This window comes from Manis pentadactyla, chromosome 3, assembly GCF_030020395.1.
Source record: "Manis pentadactyla isolate mManPen7 chromosome 3, mManPen7.hap1, whole genome shotgun sequence".
Taxonomy (NCBI): Eukaryota; Metazoa; Chordata; class Mammalia; order Pholidota; family Manidae; genus Manis; species Manis pentadactyla.
In genome coordinates this window covers 214,429,123-214,444,417 of record NC_080021.1, presented here as the reverse complement: position 1 = coordinate 214,444,417, position 15,295 = coordinate 214,429,123, and the positions used below count along the sequence as shown (strand labels likewise).

Here is a 15,295-nt window from a genome sequence, read left to right as displayed (position 1 = left end):
TAAACCAACGCAGGTTCTGAGGGCAAATGGGGACAGGGTAACACCTTTTCTGATCAGTGTTCCTGGCACAAAAAGTCCCAGAACACAAGCAAGGGGACAAGGGGGGTAAGTGGCCACTGTTCAGACGACACTGAAATCCCACGGATCATCGTCATACATGTCAGTTTTGCAACCCTATCCCTGACCTGGGTCTAGCTTATCTGCCCTGTGGACGTGGAATCAGGCTCCTGGCCAAGGTGATGGTGTCTGGGCCAGGTGAACGTCCCCTCGCATCAGAGCCTGTGTGGTGCCCTACAGAAGACCAGCTTCCTGCCACATCCCAGCCCTACCTGTCCCCATTACAGCCCTGCAAATGTGACTCCTGGCTTCAGTGACTTAGATAAAATTAGATCGGCTGTGTACGAAAGTTCACCAGGGTCCAGATCTAATGTTACCCTGTCTGAGCAATAATTACACTCTAATTCATTGGGTTAGAAAAGTATGGGCTCAAAGAAGGGCACCAGACAAAAAAAGGGGGAACTAAGCCCCCAGAGAAGCCCAGGGTAGAAAGCAGGTGGTTTAGGGCCTTTCTCCTACGTACCTGCATGAGCACCTTGAGTCTGTCCAGGGGGGCCGTGCAGGTTCTAGATACAGCCCCTGCCCCACCTCCAGCCACGAGGTGTCTCCACCACATCCCCGTCTGCCTCTCCTCCACCGTGAACTCATCGGGAACTGTCAGATTCTCGCCCACGTCAAAGATCTGTGAGGAAGACCAGCGAGATAAAACAACTCCAGACAGAGAGGTAGGTCCACAGCCCTCCACTGCCCAGAGGGGCTGACACCCCAGGGGCCACACAGAGGCTGAGAATGCCATGGACTCAGGGGGTGGGAGCTGATGGGTCTCCTCCCCTTCACTGTGTGAGGGTGTCAAAGCTCTGGTCCCCGTTTGTGACCTTGGAGAGGCAGGCACAGACTCCATCCAAGAGCACAGCTGGGAGGAAACAGTTAAAAAGCCTTTGGACAGTCCTTTGAGACACTGCCCGGGAGGCTCCAGTGAGAACAGCTTACAAAGCCATTTCAGATGAGGATCAGCCGGCTGGCTGTACTCAAAGGATCAAATCAGGGGTGAAAATTCTTCTGAAACCTGATGTGTAACCGAATCATGTTGGCAGAGCATTACGCAAGGCCCACAAATACGAGAGCTGCCATGCCTGAGCAACAGACACCTTGTCTCCTGGAGGCCTCCTGGCTAGTCAGAGCCAGCCCTGCTCCGACCCCAAGGCTGCAGGCCAGAGCTGCCGTCAGCCTGCTCCTCCTGCTGGAGCAGTCCACTTAATTTCACCCTACCTGGTGTCAGGGCACGCCAGGTGTCCCCTGAGGGGGAGGCCCTGCCTGACACCTTGGGAGACAGATGAGGAGAAGCACCCTGGCCTGGCCTCCTCTTCAGCTGACAGTCAGGGTAGAAAAGACCACAGACCCAGAGGCACCCCGCATGAAGGGGGCTTGCCAGCAGAGGGTCCATGCAGCCCCTATCAATGAGGGCATATCTGTATTTCTGAACGACTGCTGGGGAGGGGTGAGAGCAGTATGAGTGGGCCCAGGGGGACATTTTCTTTTGCCACAGAGAGAAAGGACACAAACAAGTGGGGCATGGGGGGAGCCCCATAGCTCTGCTGTCCCGCACCCCATAGGAAGGCTCACACCAGCTTTGGCAGCACAAACAGGTTCAGGAGCGGGTGTCTGAAGCAGACCTTGAAGAACAGGCCGCATGTGGGGATGGGAGGGCACCCCTGGCAGAAGGAACCCTATGTCTGGGGAACAGTCAGGCCAGTCAGGGTGCTGGCATGAGAGGGAGCCAGGGAGCATGGGGGGCTGTGCCGGGCTGGCCGAGGAGTGGATGGTCTCGCTGTTGAAGAGGAGGCAAGCAGGGTCCCCACCCCCACCCTGGGATAGGGGCTGATGCTAGGCCAAGGGGACCCTGTGAACAGGTGAGGGAGACACAGCCTTCCGGCCAGGGGAGCAGGGGACCCACCGTGGAATGCTTCCAGTACAGGATGATCTCTGGAATGTTCTCCACAGGATGCAAGAGGTGATAGTCTCTCCACTCGTTCCAGTCAATGGTCATCGTGCCATTTTTATCCATGCTGCAAGACAAATGCACGGTCGCACACGTGGAAACAGGCCCCATCCGTCGGCTGCACGTCCCACCTCCGGGCGAGCCAAGGGCAGGCGTGGGGCCACCAGGGAGACCAGAGGGGCCTCTTTCCCAAGGAGAAAGGCAAGGGGGCTCCATACCCCACTTTGCACAAAAATGGGAAGATAATGGCCCATGAGAACCCCGTTCTGATCAGGCACAGAGGTCAAGGAGGGAGGCAGTTGCCAGGGTGAAAACAGATACTTACTAGGTGACAGGGCCCCAGAAGTGGCCCGTGCGTATTCTGACAGACACACAGAGGAGGATGCAGAAGAGAAAGGAGAAACAACATAAGCAAGTGCTCTGAGCGGGTGTTAGTGAGGCCGGCACACGCACACGCACAGCACAGCACAGCACGAGGGGAGGGCACAGGAGGCTGCCACCCCTGACAGGCAGCTGCTTTGCCCTGCGGTTGGAGACGCTCAGCCAGGAGAGGAAGCCACTCCTCCAGCTACTCTGGGCAATTTGCGGCCCAGCAACAACTGTGCTTGCCCCAGGCCCACCGCGCTTCCCTGTCAGCTGTCTTGGGGCGGCACGTCTGATGACAGGGTTAGGGAAAAGCTTCCATCCTCAGGGAGAAGCCCACCCTAAACAGAGTGTGGCTGCGTGAGTCCCTCCCCACCCACCAGAGGGGGCTGTTCCTCTCTAGCCTTTCACCCACTTGAAATCCCCCCAGCTTGTGTCTTCACGGGTCACTGGGGAACAGGCCCACCTCCAGGTGATTTGTGGATCTTTAAATGAGCCAGGCCTGGAGCCTGGACAGCGGCTGGTGGCTGGTTACTTATTCATCTCATCAAACCATCGGAGTCCAAGTTTGGAGAAGCAGGTCAATACAGCAAATGGCCCCACAGAGCTGGTTCCAGAACCTTTCTTCTGTTAAACCACATACAGAGGCTGACTAAGCTCTCACCTCTTGAGAATTTTTTCTGCCTGCTGCTCAGATATCTTGACTCCCAGGTCCCGCAGGGACTGCATGATCTCCTGAGCATCAATTCGTCCTGCAACAACAAAGGCCGTGAGCCAGGAGCCAGGAGCCAGGCCCAGTGAGAGGCCCCACGGGTCAGCGGCTGGCTGGGGGGTGGGGGTGGGGCGGCGACACACTCACCATCGTTCTTTTTATCCAAACTCTTGAATACCAGCCTCAGTTTCTTCTCATGATCTTGGAGATAATGGACAAACTCTTCAAAGTCTAGCTGTCCATCACGGTCTTTATCTCCAGCTTGTACAATTTTCTATAAAACAAAAGTAAGGTTTTGTCCTTTACTCATGTACCAGCTTTTCCTTGTCCCTCATGGTGCCCTGTCCCCAGGAAACAACAGTGTCAAGCCGTGAACAGAGGTGGCCCCAATGACCCAAGACACGTCCCCTGTTCTACTCTCCAAGCCACCACTTGGATCCCAAGGGCTGGCCAGCGCCCACCTTGCTTCCCTCACAAGAGGAAAAAGGAGGCCTCAGGAGGACCCTGAGACAAAGGCTAACAGTGCAGGCACGGCACTTTCTCATGCCAAGCGTTCTGAAGACCGGCTCTGCTGTCCTGCCAGGGTCAGCTGCTTGGCTCCCCTGCAGCACTGTCCCTGGCACCAGGCCTCAGCGCCACATGCTCTCTGCCCAAATGTGGGGATTCCATCAGGAACTCTGCAGCTTGGCCATTTTATCCCTACAAGTGGCACTGACCCAAGAATAATCGGGAGTCCAGGGGGAAGGTATGGGGCAGAGCCCATCCCTGCCAATGCCTGATTGGCGGAAACACTGCCAGAAATAACTTGGAGGCTGAAGAAGTGGTAAGAGTCATGGAGAATTATTCGTGGGCATGTGCTTGATGGCACTGCCAGTCTCTGATCTCAGCGAAGCCAGATGATGTAACCAACCTTAGTTCCAGGCATGGAACCAGGCATGGAAGAGTGGGGCAGCTCTACTTGGTAATAGTTTATTGCCCCAAGAAGGCTTTGAGACCCTGCTCTTTGGCGGTGAGGTTTCAAAACTGCACCTGCCTTTCAAGGTGAGCTTTGTTCAACAGCTGTGTTTGGTTCTGGATGCTCAGCAACTGCAAGTACCCCCACAGAATCGCAAACAGTGGCCTGGGCCTCAGGTGCTTTATCTCTAGTAACCTGCTGAGTCCTCCCAAACAGCTCCAGGAGTAGGTATTATCATTTCCCCCATTTTGCGGAGAGGGAAACAGAACCTCAGAGAGGTTAAGTAATTTATCCAAGGTCGCACAGCTAGGAAAGTAGTGGGCGGGATTCAAGCTGGGCCTGTCGGACTGCAGAGCCGCCTCCCTAGAGATCCCATTGCCACCCTAAAGGTTAATCCCAAGAAGGTGGGGGACACAAATGAGTCACTCCAACCCAGCAACACCCCAAAACTACGACCAATAATCTCCTAAGGGAAATGGTTATAATCTTCCTGAGTTGCCCAATCTCTCAGTGAGAAATACATTCATTCACTATCCACAAGCCAATACTGGTTTCCAAGTCTTCTGAGACAGTGGGTTTGGAAATTGATGTACCATTGGCTAGCTGGCATTCTCCAACGATTATTCAGTTACTCTCTGAATCACCTGATGGCTCTGTTATTGCTCAGCCACTAAGGGTGCTGGGAGGAGGCCTGGACAGATACCATGTCACCTAACATGATCCAAAGAGCAATGCAAGGGAGGCATCTGGAAGCTGAAAAAGATGCTGATAGTATTTTTATCTGCCATCTGGAGTTATGTTAACTTCCTGCAGACATGTGTGCTCTCAGCCAAGAATGATACAGGCATTATGTACAGGGTTATCACTCTAGACTTATCGCAGGAGAGGAAATAGAATCTACGTGCCATTTAGCGGGGAGGTGAACACCAGGGTACAACGCTCTTTGGTGTTCAGGCTGCCTGGCCACCAACGCGAACGCAATCCATGCGCCTACTGGGTGGGTGCCCTGTGATACAGACAACCCAAGGACATGCTCACTGCAGCTGGTTTCAAGTATCCTTAAAGGCCCTGCTTCTACCTTAGAATGAATAAACTATTTTGTCTCCTTAGCATATGCGAATCACCACCCCTGGCACACCCCGGCCTCCACCACTACCATATGCATGGAGAATAGTGTAGCATCTGATTTAACAGAGAAGTCAGGGCACCCCTTTAGGAGGCAAGCGACCCCCACAAGCTCTATAACAGTTTCCCCATCTTCAGACTGTAACAACTCCTGCTGCCATCCTCCCTTCCCAGGCCATGCATTGGTTTGCTTCACCAGGGGCACAGCGCTGCCAGCTCTGCCTCCACAGCAGGATTGTACCCCCACTACTTCTCAGAGGCTCCCACCTGCCCCCAGCAAGAGAATTCTTTCCCATCTCCCACAAGTGCCTTCCCTATAATTCCAGCCTTCCTGGAAGTCACATGAAAGCCAGTCATTCCCGCGACATGATGCAGCCCTTTCACCAGATGTAGCCACATAACAACGGGGCCAAATTTGCACTTTTCAGGTGTTCTTTCCCCTTGGTGGCCTGGTAGGGACACTTCACCCATGTGCACCCTCTACAGCCACGCGTGCACTCACTCAGCCCACCGATGGACCGCTGCCTCCCGCACAGACCTGCTTCCACTGGCGGTAGGTGGAGAACTCCTGGGAGGGGATAAAGACGCTGAGCCTGAAGATAGACTTCAGCTCGGTGGGAAGCCCCTTGGACTCGAAGTACTGGAACTCGGTCTGGGCCTCCCCGATGAGCGGCACATACAAGCACAGGCAGAACATGCTGACAACGGTGCTCAGCTGCCACCTGAAGCAAGTGCTGGCCGCCTGGAGAATGAAGAACGCTGCCGGCTGGCAAACATGCCCAAGATGTGCCGGGGCACAGTTGTCATTGGCTGCCTGTGCCCCGCCCTTTTGCTTAATTGAAAGAAGTCCACCCACTGTAAGTCCTGCCAATGAGCACAGACCCCTGCAAGGCGGTGGCTGGCTCCAGGGGAGGTGTAAAGCTCAGGACTGAGGTCATCGCTCCCGCAGTTAACTCTTCATAATCTGACCTCTGCGCGCACTGCCCCGCAGTGATATCATGCCCAAACAAACCTTCACCCTCTGCTGCCAACACCGCCAGAAGACAAATAGCCTCCTGCCTGTATTTCCAGAAGGTCCCCAAATGCGTCACACAATACAATGGTTTTCTGCCCTTAGTGAATCATTCCTGACAGAAAAATAAGTGGGCAGAGATTGAATCAATGCTCACTGAAACCAGGCCCAACTTAGTTATGAGGAGAGAAGTTGGTAGGGGTGCCTGAGAGCTGGGACCCCAGCCCAGCCCCCCGGGAGTGGCCCCACCATGGGCTCATTCCTCTGCAGCCGTGGACTCACGCATCCGCAGAGGAGCTGCCCCTGGCTGGCTGAGCCCTGCACTTGGCTGCCTTGGCCACATGGCTGTCCAGGCATGGTTCTGGCTGGCTCCAGTGACCTTAGTCAGGTCCCTCTGCAATGTGAGCACCTCAGAACCAGCCCTTCCCCTGCAGGCTTCCCCTGAGGGTCCCCCCAAGCACTGAGTTGTTGACAGGATGGGGGAAGAGAGAGGATGCTGTAGGCTAACAGTCACTGTGCTGAGGGACTCCCCAGAAGCCTGCCTCTGGCATCAGCCAGGCCCTCAACATAAGACCCACAGACATAGTCTTCAGAGCCCATTCTCATGCCCAGTACTTCAAAGTTCTGTATCGTCCCGCTTCCTGGCTTAGAACTGTGCAGTTCAATAGGGAAGCCTTTAAAAATTTAAATTAAGATGAAACAAAAATAAAAATTCAGTTGCTCAGCTGCGTGTCCTCAACTCCAGCGCTCCACAGCCGCACACACCCACCGAGCACTCCGGCATCACCGGAGGCTCTCTGGGCAACACTGCCCTTGAGCACCCCTCTTAGGGGGGGGGGAAGAGAGGAAATGTGGTCATGATTTCAGGGCGATCCTCCCCAGACCAGCCGGACGTCTCTACCTCCTTTCTCCCTTCCCCACGGAAAGTGTAAGATTTGGGCTGTGGAGGAAGAACTCGCATCACAAAGATGAAAAAGGAACCTCGCTCCTTCTACAGTGTACCACTTCCTAATATAGACTACATCTCCTTGCCTGGATGGCTAAAAATGGTTGGCTATCACTTGGGGATGAACAGAAGTGAAAGGACTTTCTTCATTCACCAGAAAGCTCTTTAAGAAAATTAAAAAAGGATTTTAACACAGGTGTTGATGTATTTAAATGTGACATTAGGAAACATTTTAGCATCTTGTAAGGCACCTGCGCAGCTTTTTGGCCCTCCTAAAAGAGATATGATAATGGTCCAATAAAACAGGTGTCAGGCTGTGCTAGGGAGGACCTGATGAGCACTCCAGGGACAGCTCTGCATTATCCAGGCCGACTCCGGCTCAGCCCATTACACTCAGTTACCTTTTAAGCCACCCAATCCAGAATTTGTGCTTTGGGGTTGTTTTTACTCACACCTCATCTCTACTATTAGGGTCTTGGAAGGCAGGAGGCTACTCCTTGCCTGGAAGGAGCCCTTGCCTTGATCATGGAAGGGGCCCAACATAAACAGCTTCTGAATGAGTGACTCGGGCTTGCCAGGCCTCTAATACCCCAAGAAACAAATAGACCCTCTACTCCTGATGAAGACCTCGGGTTTGTTTTTCAGGATGTCCGCAATTTTCAGGGTATCTTATCCACTTCAACAAAATAATGTGCTATTATTTTTATTTTCAAGGAGGTTCACATTTATAAAAAGAGCGGAATTTTACAATGCTGCTCTTCCTTTGTTAAGTTAAATTATTCATATTTGCTTCTGAAATGAAAATAAATTGCACTGATCTGTTACAGTACCTGCTCCCCAGTACCAACTGCAGTCATCCTAATACAAATGGCCAGTGTTCTGACTGAATAAGTTGTTCAACTGCAGATGTTCATTTCCTGATAAGCTGTATTTTTCAAATAATTTTGAAAAACATAACTGTACCATTGAGTTTTTTGGAGTACTATTGCATTTTGCAATGTACTTATAAATCAAATCTGAGATTTGAGAACAATATCAAAAAAGTGAAACTTATATTCAACACATAAAGAAAAATTATTAAAAGCATCATTATATAAGAGCAACTATTTTCTAGAATAAAAATAGAATGGCATTTCCTTGATTAAAACAAAGCTCATTACTCTACAGACCAACAGTATCATGGGGTCAGAATATGTTCTCTGAAAAGTTCTGCATGTGCTTGTCAGGGTATTATTTTACAATGCTGACATTAATTCCATTCCAACATTAAGTTTAAAAAAGGGTTCTAACTTATTTTTAGTTTGCAACTGTGATGGAGTCAACAGAATGTCTTCACTGGACAAACCTGGCGTTTGCTTATTGATTTAAACCACCCATCCTGATTTCACACGTCATGCAGAACACCATTTTCACAAAGAAATTGGGAATTCTTCCCAAGGGAGCCAATCTCCAGGTGCCTACTGGCCAGGGTGAATGCTCTGTCCCTGGAATTATTGACAGCAGGGCCCAGAAGGGCTTTAGGGTTGCCCCTAAACCTCTGAGGTAAGCAAGCAGGATAGGGGCGGTTCCCCGATTTGCCCAGGTCCTGAGCTCGTTGGCGGCTGGGCTGAGCCTCAGGGCCCAGCTCTTATTACAACATCCACTACAACAGCCCAACCCTGACACTGCCATAAAGAGATTTTTGGAACTTAGTTTCCAAAGAACACCTGTAGGCTTGACACAGAATGATGGTAAGCTATACCTCATACTGACAGGTGGCAGGTGTGAGGGAAGGGCACCAGCCTGAACAAGGTGAGGCTTAGCCTTAGGTATAAAACAACAAAAAACTCTATCCGTGTTACAGCTTCTGACCACATATTGGGAGCTACCAATAAGGAAAAGACTAGATGGTTTGTGTTCATTCCTGACAGTGCACACTGGTTCCCTGGCTCTTCTAAACCCCTGGGAAATGTGCTGATCTGTCCTCCTCCTGCCGTCTCTGATTCTTCTCTGCTCTCTTTACTGACTCGAATTTTGTGACCCAGAATTATTTTTGTTTCCTCTCTTCTCATGACCATTTCTGTAACGAGGATTCAGAAACCATCGCAGCAACGCTAGACCCCTTGGAATTTAGTGGTGTCGGATTCAGATTTCATCTGTAAAGCAGCAGTTCCTCTCCTGAGCATCTTTTCCCCATCAAACCTGCCAGGGCCACTACATGCTTTCCTTGTTTGACCACTGTGCTTCATGCCAAAACACAGGTGCTTCCTGTAAGTGCTGGAATACCATGAGTAAGAACAAGGCAGGTGGAGTACCTTTGGGAGCGTAGCATTAGGTCAGAAAGTACTTTCCCCCTCCTCTGCAATGACTCAGACCAAGCCAAAATTATTAATATGCGACGCAGCCTTGCCAGCCTCCGGCAGTCCTAGCCCCACCCACCCATACGGCTGTCGAACCTCATTTGCTGCTGTGGCCGAAGCGTCATTTGATGATCAGGTTGCCATGACAGCCCAGTGTAGTCGGTTTCCAATGAAACCTGCCTACACTTGGCAATTAGGAATACAATGAGCAAAATTCTCTGAGCTTCTGAGAAGACAGCCCCTCAGGATTTGAAAGCTTGAATGCCGCGGAAGGCACCTCCCACTCCACACTAATGGCTTTCTTCTCCAACTGCAGATTAACTGTAAGACAAAGATAAGGGGAAAAACTGGAACAGTTCCTAGAATAAAAGCTTGCAGGAATCTGGCTCACGAGCAGACATGTTTAAACAGGGTTAGGGCGAGCAAACGAATGAGTGCAGCCAGGAAATCGAGAAGCCTGGGAACCCGAGAGTACTTCTCTACGAGGTTTTCATAACGCCTTGGGAACCTCTTCCTGAGTGAAATGGCAAGGGCAGGCCCCACCGGCCATTGATCACAAACCCCAAACTTCAAGAGTAGCTGAACCGGAAAGGGACACCTGCAGAAACTCTAGTCCAGTTCTTGGTTTATTTGCTTTTAAAGAGCCCACACTGCTCAGGTGCATTTGCTTTCTTGCTTCAAACCTAACTGGGTGATCCATCCCCCTCTTGGGGCTCCTCCCACCCCAGCCAGCTGATCTGTCTCCCTTTGGGGGAAAAGAGCACGTGAAAATTGTGGGTCTCAGGTTCAGCCCCCAACCGCTCCAGATTCTGCAAGCCAGGAATTTGGCTGTTTAGAAAACAAAGTCCTGATGTGAGGACACCCTGGGAAGGGAGAGCTGGCAAGAGGTGCCCTGTGACTCTAGGAAATGGAGCAGTTAATTATTAAAGTCAAAAGTAGGTAAATTTAACAGGAAGTCAGCCAATCCTTAATCCCTCAGCCATAAAGCAAGCAGGTCTGTAGATTAAAAAAAAAAGTTCCTCACAAAACATAGGGCCACCGCCATTTCTAAGCTGTCTAAAATGATTAAAACCTAGAAAATGATACTTCTTAAAGCACATCTCAGGCATAATATAGACTCTGAGACCCCTGCGAACTGGGGACTAGCTTGTCAGACTATGGATTTTCCTCAATGCTTAAATGACTGCAAAAGTTGTTTCTATCAGAAGTCCCTCCCACTTAGCAAAGGAAAAACGAACATTTATTTCTTAAATGTAGCAATTCAATTCAACCCCCAGTTTTGGGGAAACTACAGCATGCCAGGTACAGGGCAGAATCTCCTTGCCTTCTCCAGTTGGTTTTTATCAAACTTAGATAAAAGCTCAGGCGGTGACCAAGGTCACTCCTATAGCAGGCAGGAGAAATATCAGGCAAACAGCACTGTCCGTTCTAATCCTGAGGACCCTGAGAACACTGTTTTATTAGGGGAAATCGAGGTACTACAGGGCAAAATTCCAAACAGACTGGGGTGAAATGACCCCTCTGCTTCTCCTTAATCTCCGCACCTCGGTTTCTGCATCTATGAAATGGTGGTACTGCCACTTACCTTAACTCTTGTGAGGAGCAGATATGACCCACACTCCGATTAAGAGATGGCTGGAAGGCCCTGGCACTCAGCAGACCTGAGAGGGGGCACTGGGCTCTACACTTTGAGACTCCAGCCTCTCCTCTGACTACCTCCTCTTCACTCCCCTCCTTCCAGACCCAAAGTTAAGGTGGGCCCTCTGCCCACCAAGCCAAGGGGTCAGCCCTTTGGGATGCCAGACAGGGTGGCCCTCCCCAGCTCCAGGCAGTCGGGTTCAGCTCTGAAGGCTCTCTACTGCCCGCTTAGCTCCTCAGCTCAGTTCTCCCTGCATTGCTCGGATTCACTAAGACATAAGACACACTGCAATCGTCTGTCTCTTACTTTCAAATGGCCTTCTGGGGCCAAGCCGACAAATCCTAAGGTAAAGCTTCTATTGCATTCAATCTCCTCCCCTAAAGGGTCAGACTGAAGTGGTCACAATAGGGTAATAAAGGTTTTACAGTGGCACAGAGAGACTTGAGACTGAAGATTTGGGCTGTTTCATTGTCTGACGTTTCTCCCCAGCCCCAATACCAAAGAGATTGACTTTTAAGTTCTCTTCCTCCCCGCATCTTCAGTTTTCTCCAGGAAAATGATTCTATTCTGGGCCAGCCCCAAGTAGGAGGTCCTCTTGAGGTTGTCATTACCTGAGGAAACTGCTCTGCAGGTCCGACCACTAGCAAAATGGTGGGTCTCTTTTCCGGGGTCTCAGCCCTTCCAGCTGGTTTCCCCAAAGAGCTGGACATCTGGTCTCCCCCAGCTGGAGCTGGGGTGCCTCTGACTTCATCATGGTTCCCCTCTCTGGAGCCTTGGCACCCAGCCCTGGGGAGAAAGCTAGACAGAAAATGCCACGGCATCCGCAACATCACGGCTTCCTCCCAGTGTCGCCGACGGTGACTGTTCACTTTTGAGGTGGGATGTGACCACAGTACCAAGGGTCTCCGGCTGCACAGCTGCTTGAAAGGCTAGCACAGCGAGTAGGAAGGCTGACAGCTCTGCATGCAGCGGCTGTCTCCTGCTTTCTCAAATTTGCCAGCCCTGCTGTCCTGCCTGGCCTGCGAAGTAGCCGTTCTGAGCCCTGCCGGGTTGCTGACAATGAGGACAACTGGAGCTTCTTCAATAAAAACTCACTTTTGCAGGTGGACGGTGATCAAATGCGTGACTCTTTAAAAAAAGGAATAAGCAGGAGCCCCACGGACCTCTCCGGAAGGCAGAAGCAACTTTGAGCTCCCAATTATTCAGCGGTCCTCACTCAACTAATGATCCTCACAGCAGCGAGGAGGCCGGAGCATCCAGCCTGCATTCGCACTGCAGCAGGGCGCGGCCAATCACCTCGGCCGACACTACCGAGTTCACCAGCCCCCAGCAGCATCCCTCCAATCACAGGCGGCCGAGTCCCTGCTGCAGCCCGGCAGCTCTGCAGGGAGGTGGCACCGGCTCCTCCAGATGGGCTTGCAGCCTCGCAGTTACCCCTGAGCTGTCTCGTCCTCAGGAGCCTGGCTCCCTCCTCTCCACCTGGTTGTTCCCGGGATGACATCCACCAGTAAGTTTAACGTGATCGGGAGACCCTGGCAACACTTCTTAAGATTCCAGTAACACTTTTTCTTGTCCCATTATTCCGTGCTCCCCAACTGTGTAACAACGCACGCGTAACATAGCTAGTTCTCTGTGTCTCCCTCTACGCCATGAGCTGCCTGGGGACTGGGACCAAGTCACAAATCTTTCTACTACTAATACCCAGAACCAGGGACAGAAGTCTGTAGACTGAATTGAGTAAAGGCTCATTAATCTTTGGTTGTTTTGTAATTCACTAGCAGGCAAATGCAATTACAGTCATCCATCACAAAGGTTACCCTTTGATACAATGTTCATACCATCATTTTAAAACACACAAAGTTTAATAAACTGTGTCGGGAAGAGTATGTGGAAACACCCACACAAGTGGCTATGAGTATAAGTCAGGACCACCTCTTTAGGGGGCAATTTAGTCCCAGCTACCAGCATTTCAAAAGCACATATCCTTTGACAGAGCAATTTCACTTTTAGCAATTTATCCTGTAGATATATTTGCACATGTGGGAAATCACATACACATATGTATGGTATATGTATAAGGCATACATGTGATACAACACAAGGATATTTTGGGCAGCCTTGTTTATCATAGTACAAGTCTGGAAACAACTTAGTCCTTTAAAAGGGGAGGGGGTACATAAATTATGGCACACCCATACAGTGGAGCCCTGTGCAGCTGTTAAAAAGAACAAGGTAGCCCTACACCTATTATTATGGAATTACTTGAAGATATCTTGTTAATGAAAAAAAGTCAAGTGCAAACAAAAGGGGATTGTATGCTGCTGCTATTAACTTTTAGGCTTGTATGTGCAAAGAACACCTTTGGAAAGACACTAAAATTGAAAAGAAAGTTTAGGGTAGGGAGGACGCATGGGGGTTTGAGGGCGAAAGTCAGCTGGGAAATTTGTTTTCTATCCTCTTATACCTCGTGAAACTGAATCATGAGCATGTATTACCAGAAATGCATGTTTGCATATATACATAAGTTATTTAAAAAGAGAACATGCCATGGGAAAGCACGTTGGTCAAGCTTGCTCTGAAAGCTGAGGGGCCTGCCTCAGTGGCCTGCTCACTGCATATACAGTTTTGTGTGCTCATTAAATGTACAGTCTTTGGGGTCAGATCCCAAGTTCCAATCCTTGTCATCACTTACTAGCTGAGGGCTCTTGGTCAAGTTACTTTAGCTCTCTGTGCATTAGTATACTTATGCTCAAAATAGGGATAGTAACAGAGCTGTACTGTTACTTCACAGAGCTGGCTAAAGACTAAATTATATAATATATAGAGTTCTTAGAATGGTACATATTAGCTATATTATCTAGAAAAAGATGGTGAGCTCATACAACTCATTAGTTTTAATACCAAAGAAGAGCCAGTCCAGAACAAAAACCCCTAAATAAATATGTAGTCTTTTAATGACAACGAATATTGTTTTTAGGGACTGAAAAGTCTGGGGAATTGGATGAGCTGGTGGTATTTTGGGCCCCTATCTACAAACCTAAGGGAAAGCCCTCACTTCATAGGTCACTGGCTTTTACTTTAATGGACTCCTCCGTACCACAGAACTGGGTTAGGAACTCAGGGACTTCCGCCCAAGATGGAGTAACAGGGAGCGAGTTGCTTTCCTGCCTACAGGCTATAAGGGAACAGTGACTCCGGAGAAATGATAGAAATGACATAAGCCTTGTGACTGCCCCAGTTTCCAGGCTATGGTGCCGAGTGGGCAACCCAGGCAGAGCCCAGCAGTCTCCCCATGTTGAAGAGATGGAGCTAGGGGCCAGGGAGGCCAGGGCAGCTAGAGTTCACAGGAGGAGTATGGGAATGGAGGGAGCTGCTCAGAGTGCAGCGCTGCAGATCTGTGGAGCGCCCCCTAGAGTTTCCTTCTGGTGAGGAAACTGCCTGTGGGTGAGCGAAGAGCAGCCAAAGCCATCACAGGGCTAAGAACAGTTCCCAGGTCCAGAGTGGGAAACATCATAATATTGGAAGGTTCAGGAAGCGTACTAAGAGTGTTTTGCTTCAACAGCTGTGCAAAACTAGCCCTAGACTAAATGCTATTCTTACCCAACTAACAAAGCTTTAAGAAGCAAGCCCTCAAAGGGTCAAACTATTTCCAAATAATTGCATCCCGGGATAAAGCTCAAGAGTATTTATAGGAATACAAAAACATTCAGCACCCAATGAGATGAAAGCCAACAAAAAATTAACAGGAAAGCAAAGAAGCAGGAAAAGATGAGCCAGGAGGACAGGAATCAATCAACTGAAACTGACCCAGAGATGACATGTATGGCAGAATTAGTATACAAGGATAGCCATAACTGTATTCCACATGATCAAGAAGCCCAAGAAAATTAGAGACACTGCAGATACTCTAGATGAAAATTACAATGTCCAAGATGAAAAACACACTGGATGGTTTTAATAGATTAGACAGTACAGAAGAAAAGATTAATGAACTTGAAGACACAGCACATAAACTTTCCAAAATGAAACAGAAAAAAAACAGAGCAAAAAAATGAACCAAGCACAGGCAACTGTGGAACCACCACCACCAGCAGGCTAATATACAAGTAACGAGTTCATGAAGGCAGGGACAGAAAAAAATACTTAAA

General features: G+C 49.9%; 1 protein-coding gene across 6 annotated transcripts in view; it reads right to left on the bottom strand.

Moving 5' to 3' along the window:
* Positions 1-15,295, bottom strand: part of SLC25A25 (solute carrier family 25 member 25) — a 30,857-nt gene that overhangs the window by 4,437 nt on the left and 11,125 nt on the right. The window contains exons 1-6 of one of the 6 annotated variants that reach the window (XM_036913801.2): positions 11,759-12,396; positions 3,279-3,405; positions 3,084-3,171; positions 2,382-2,417; positions 2,012-2,123; positions 581-739 (exon numbers count right to left, since the gene is read on the bottom strand). In XM_036913801.2, coding sequence (XP_036769696.2) covers positions 581-739; positions 2,012-2,123; positions 2,382-2,417; positions 3,084-3,171; positions 3,279-3,405; positions 11,759-11,977 — 741 coding nt within the window. In that variant the 5' untranslated portion in view covers positions 11,978-12,396. Of the gene's footprint in view, positions 1-580; positions 740-2,011; positions 2,124-2,381; positions 2,418-3,083; positions 3,172-3,278; positions 3,406-5,749; positions 6,026-11,758; positions 12,397-15,295 lie in introns of those variants that run through there. The other 5 variants (XM_036913804.2, XM_036913800.2, XM_036913803.2 and 2 more) reach the window with 5 other exon arrangements.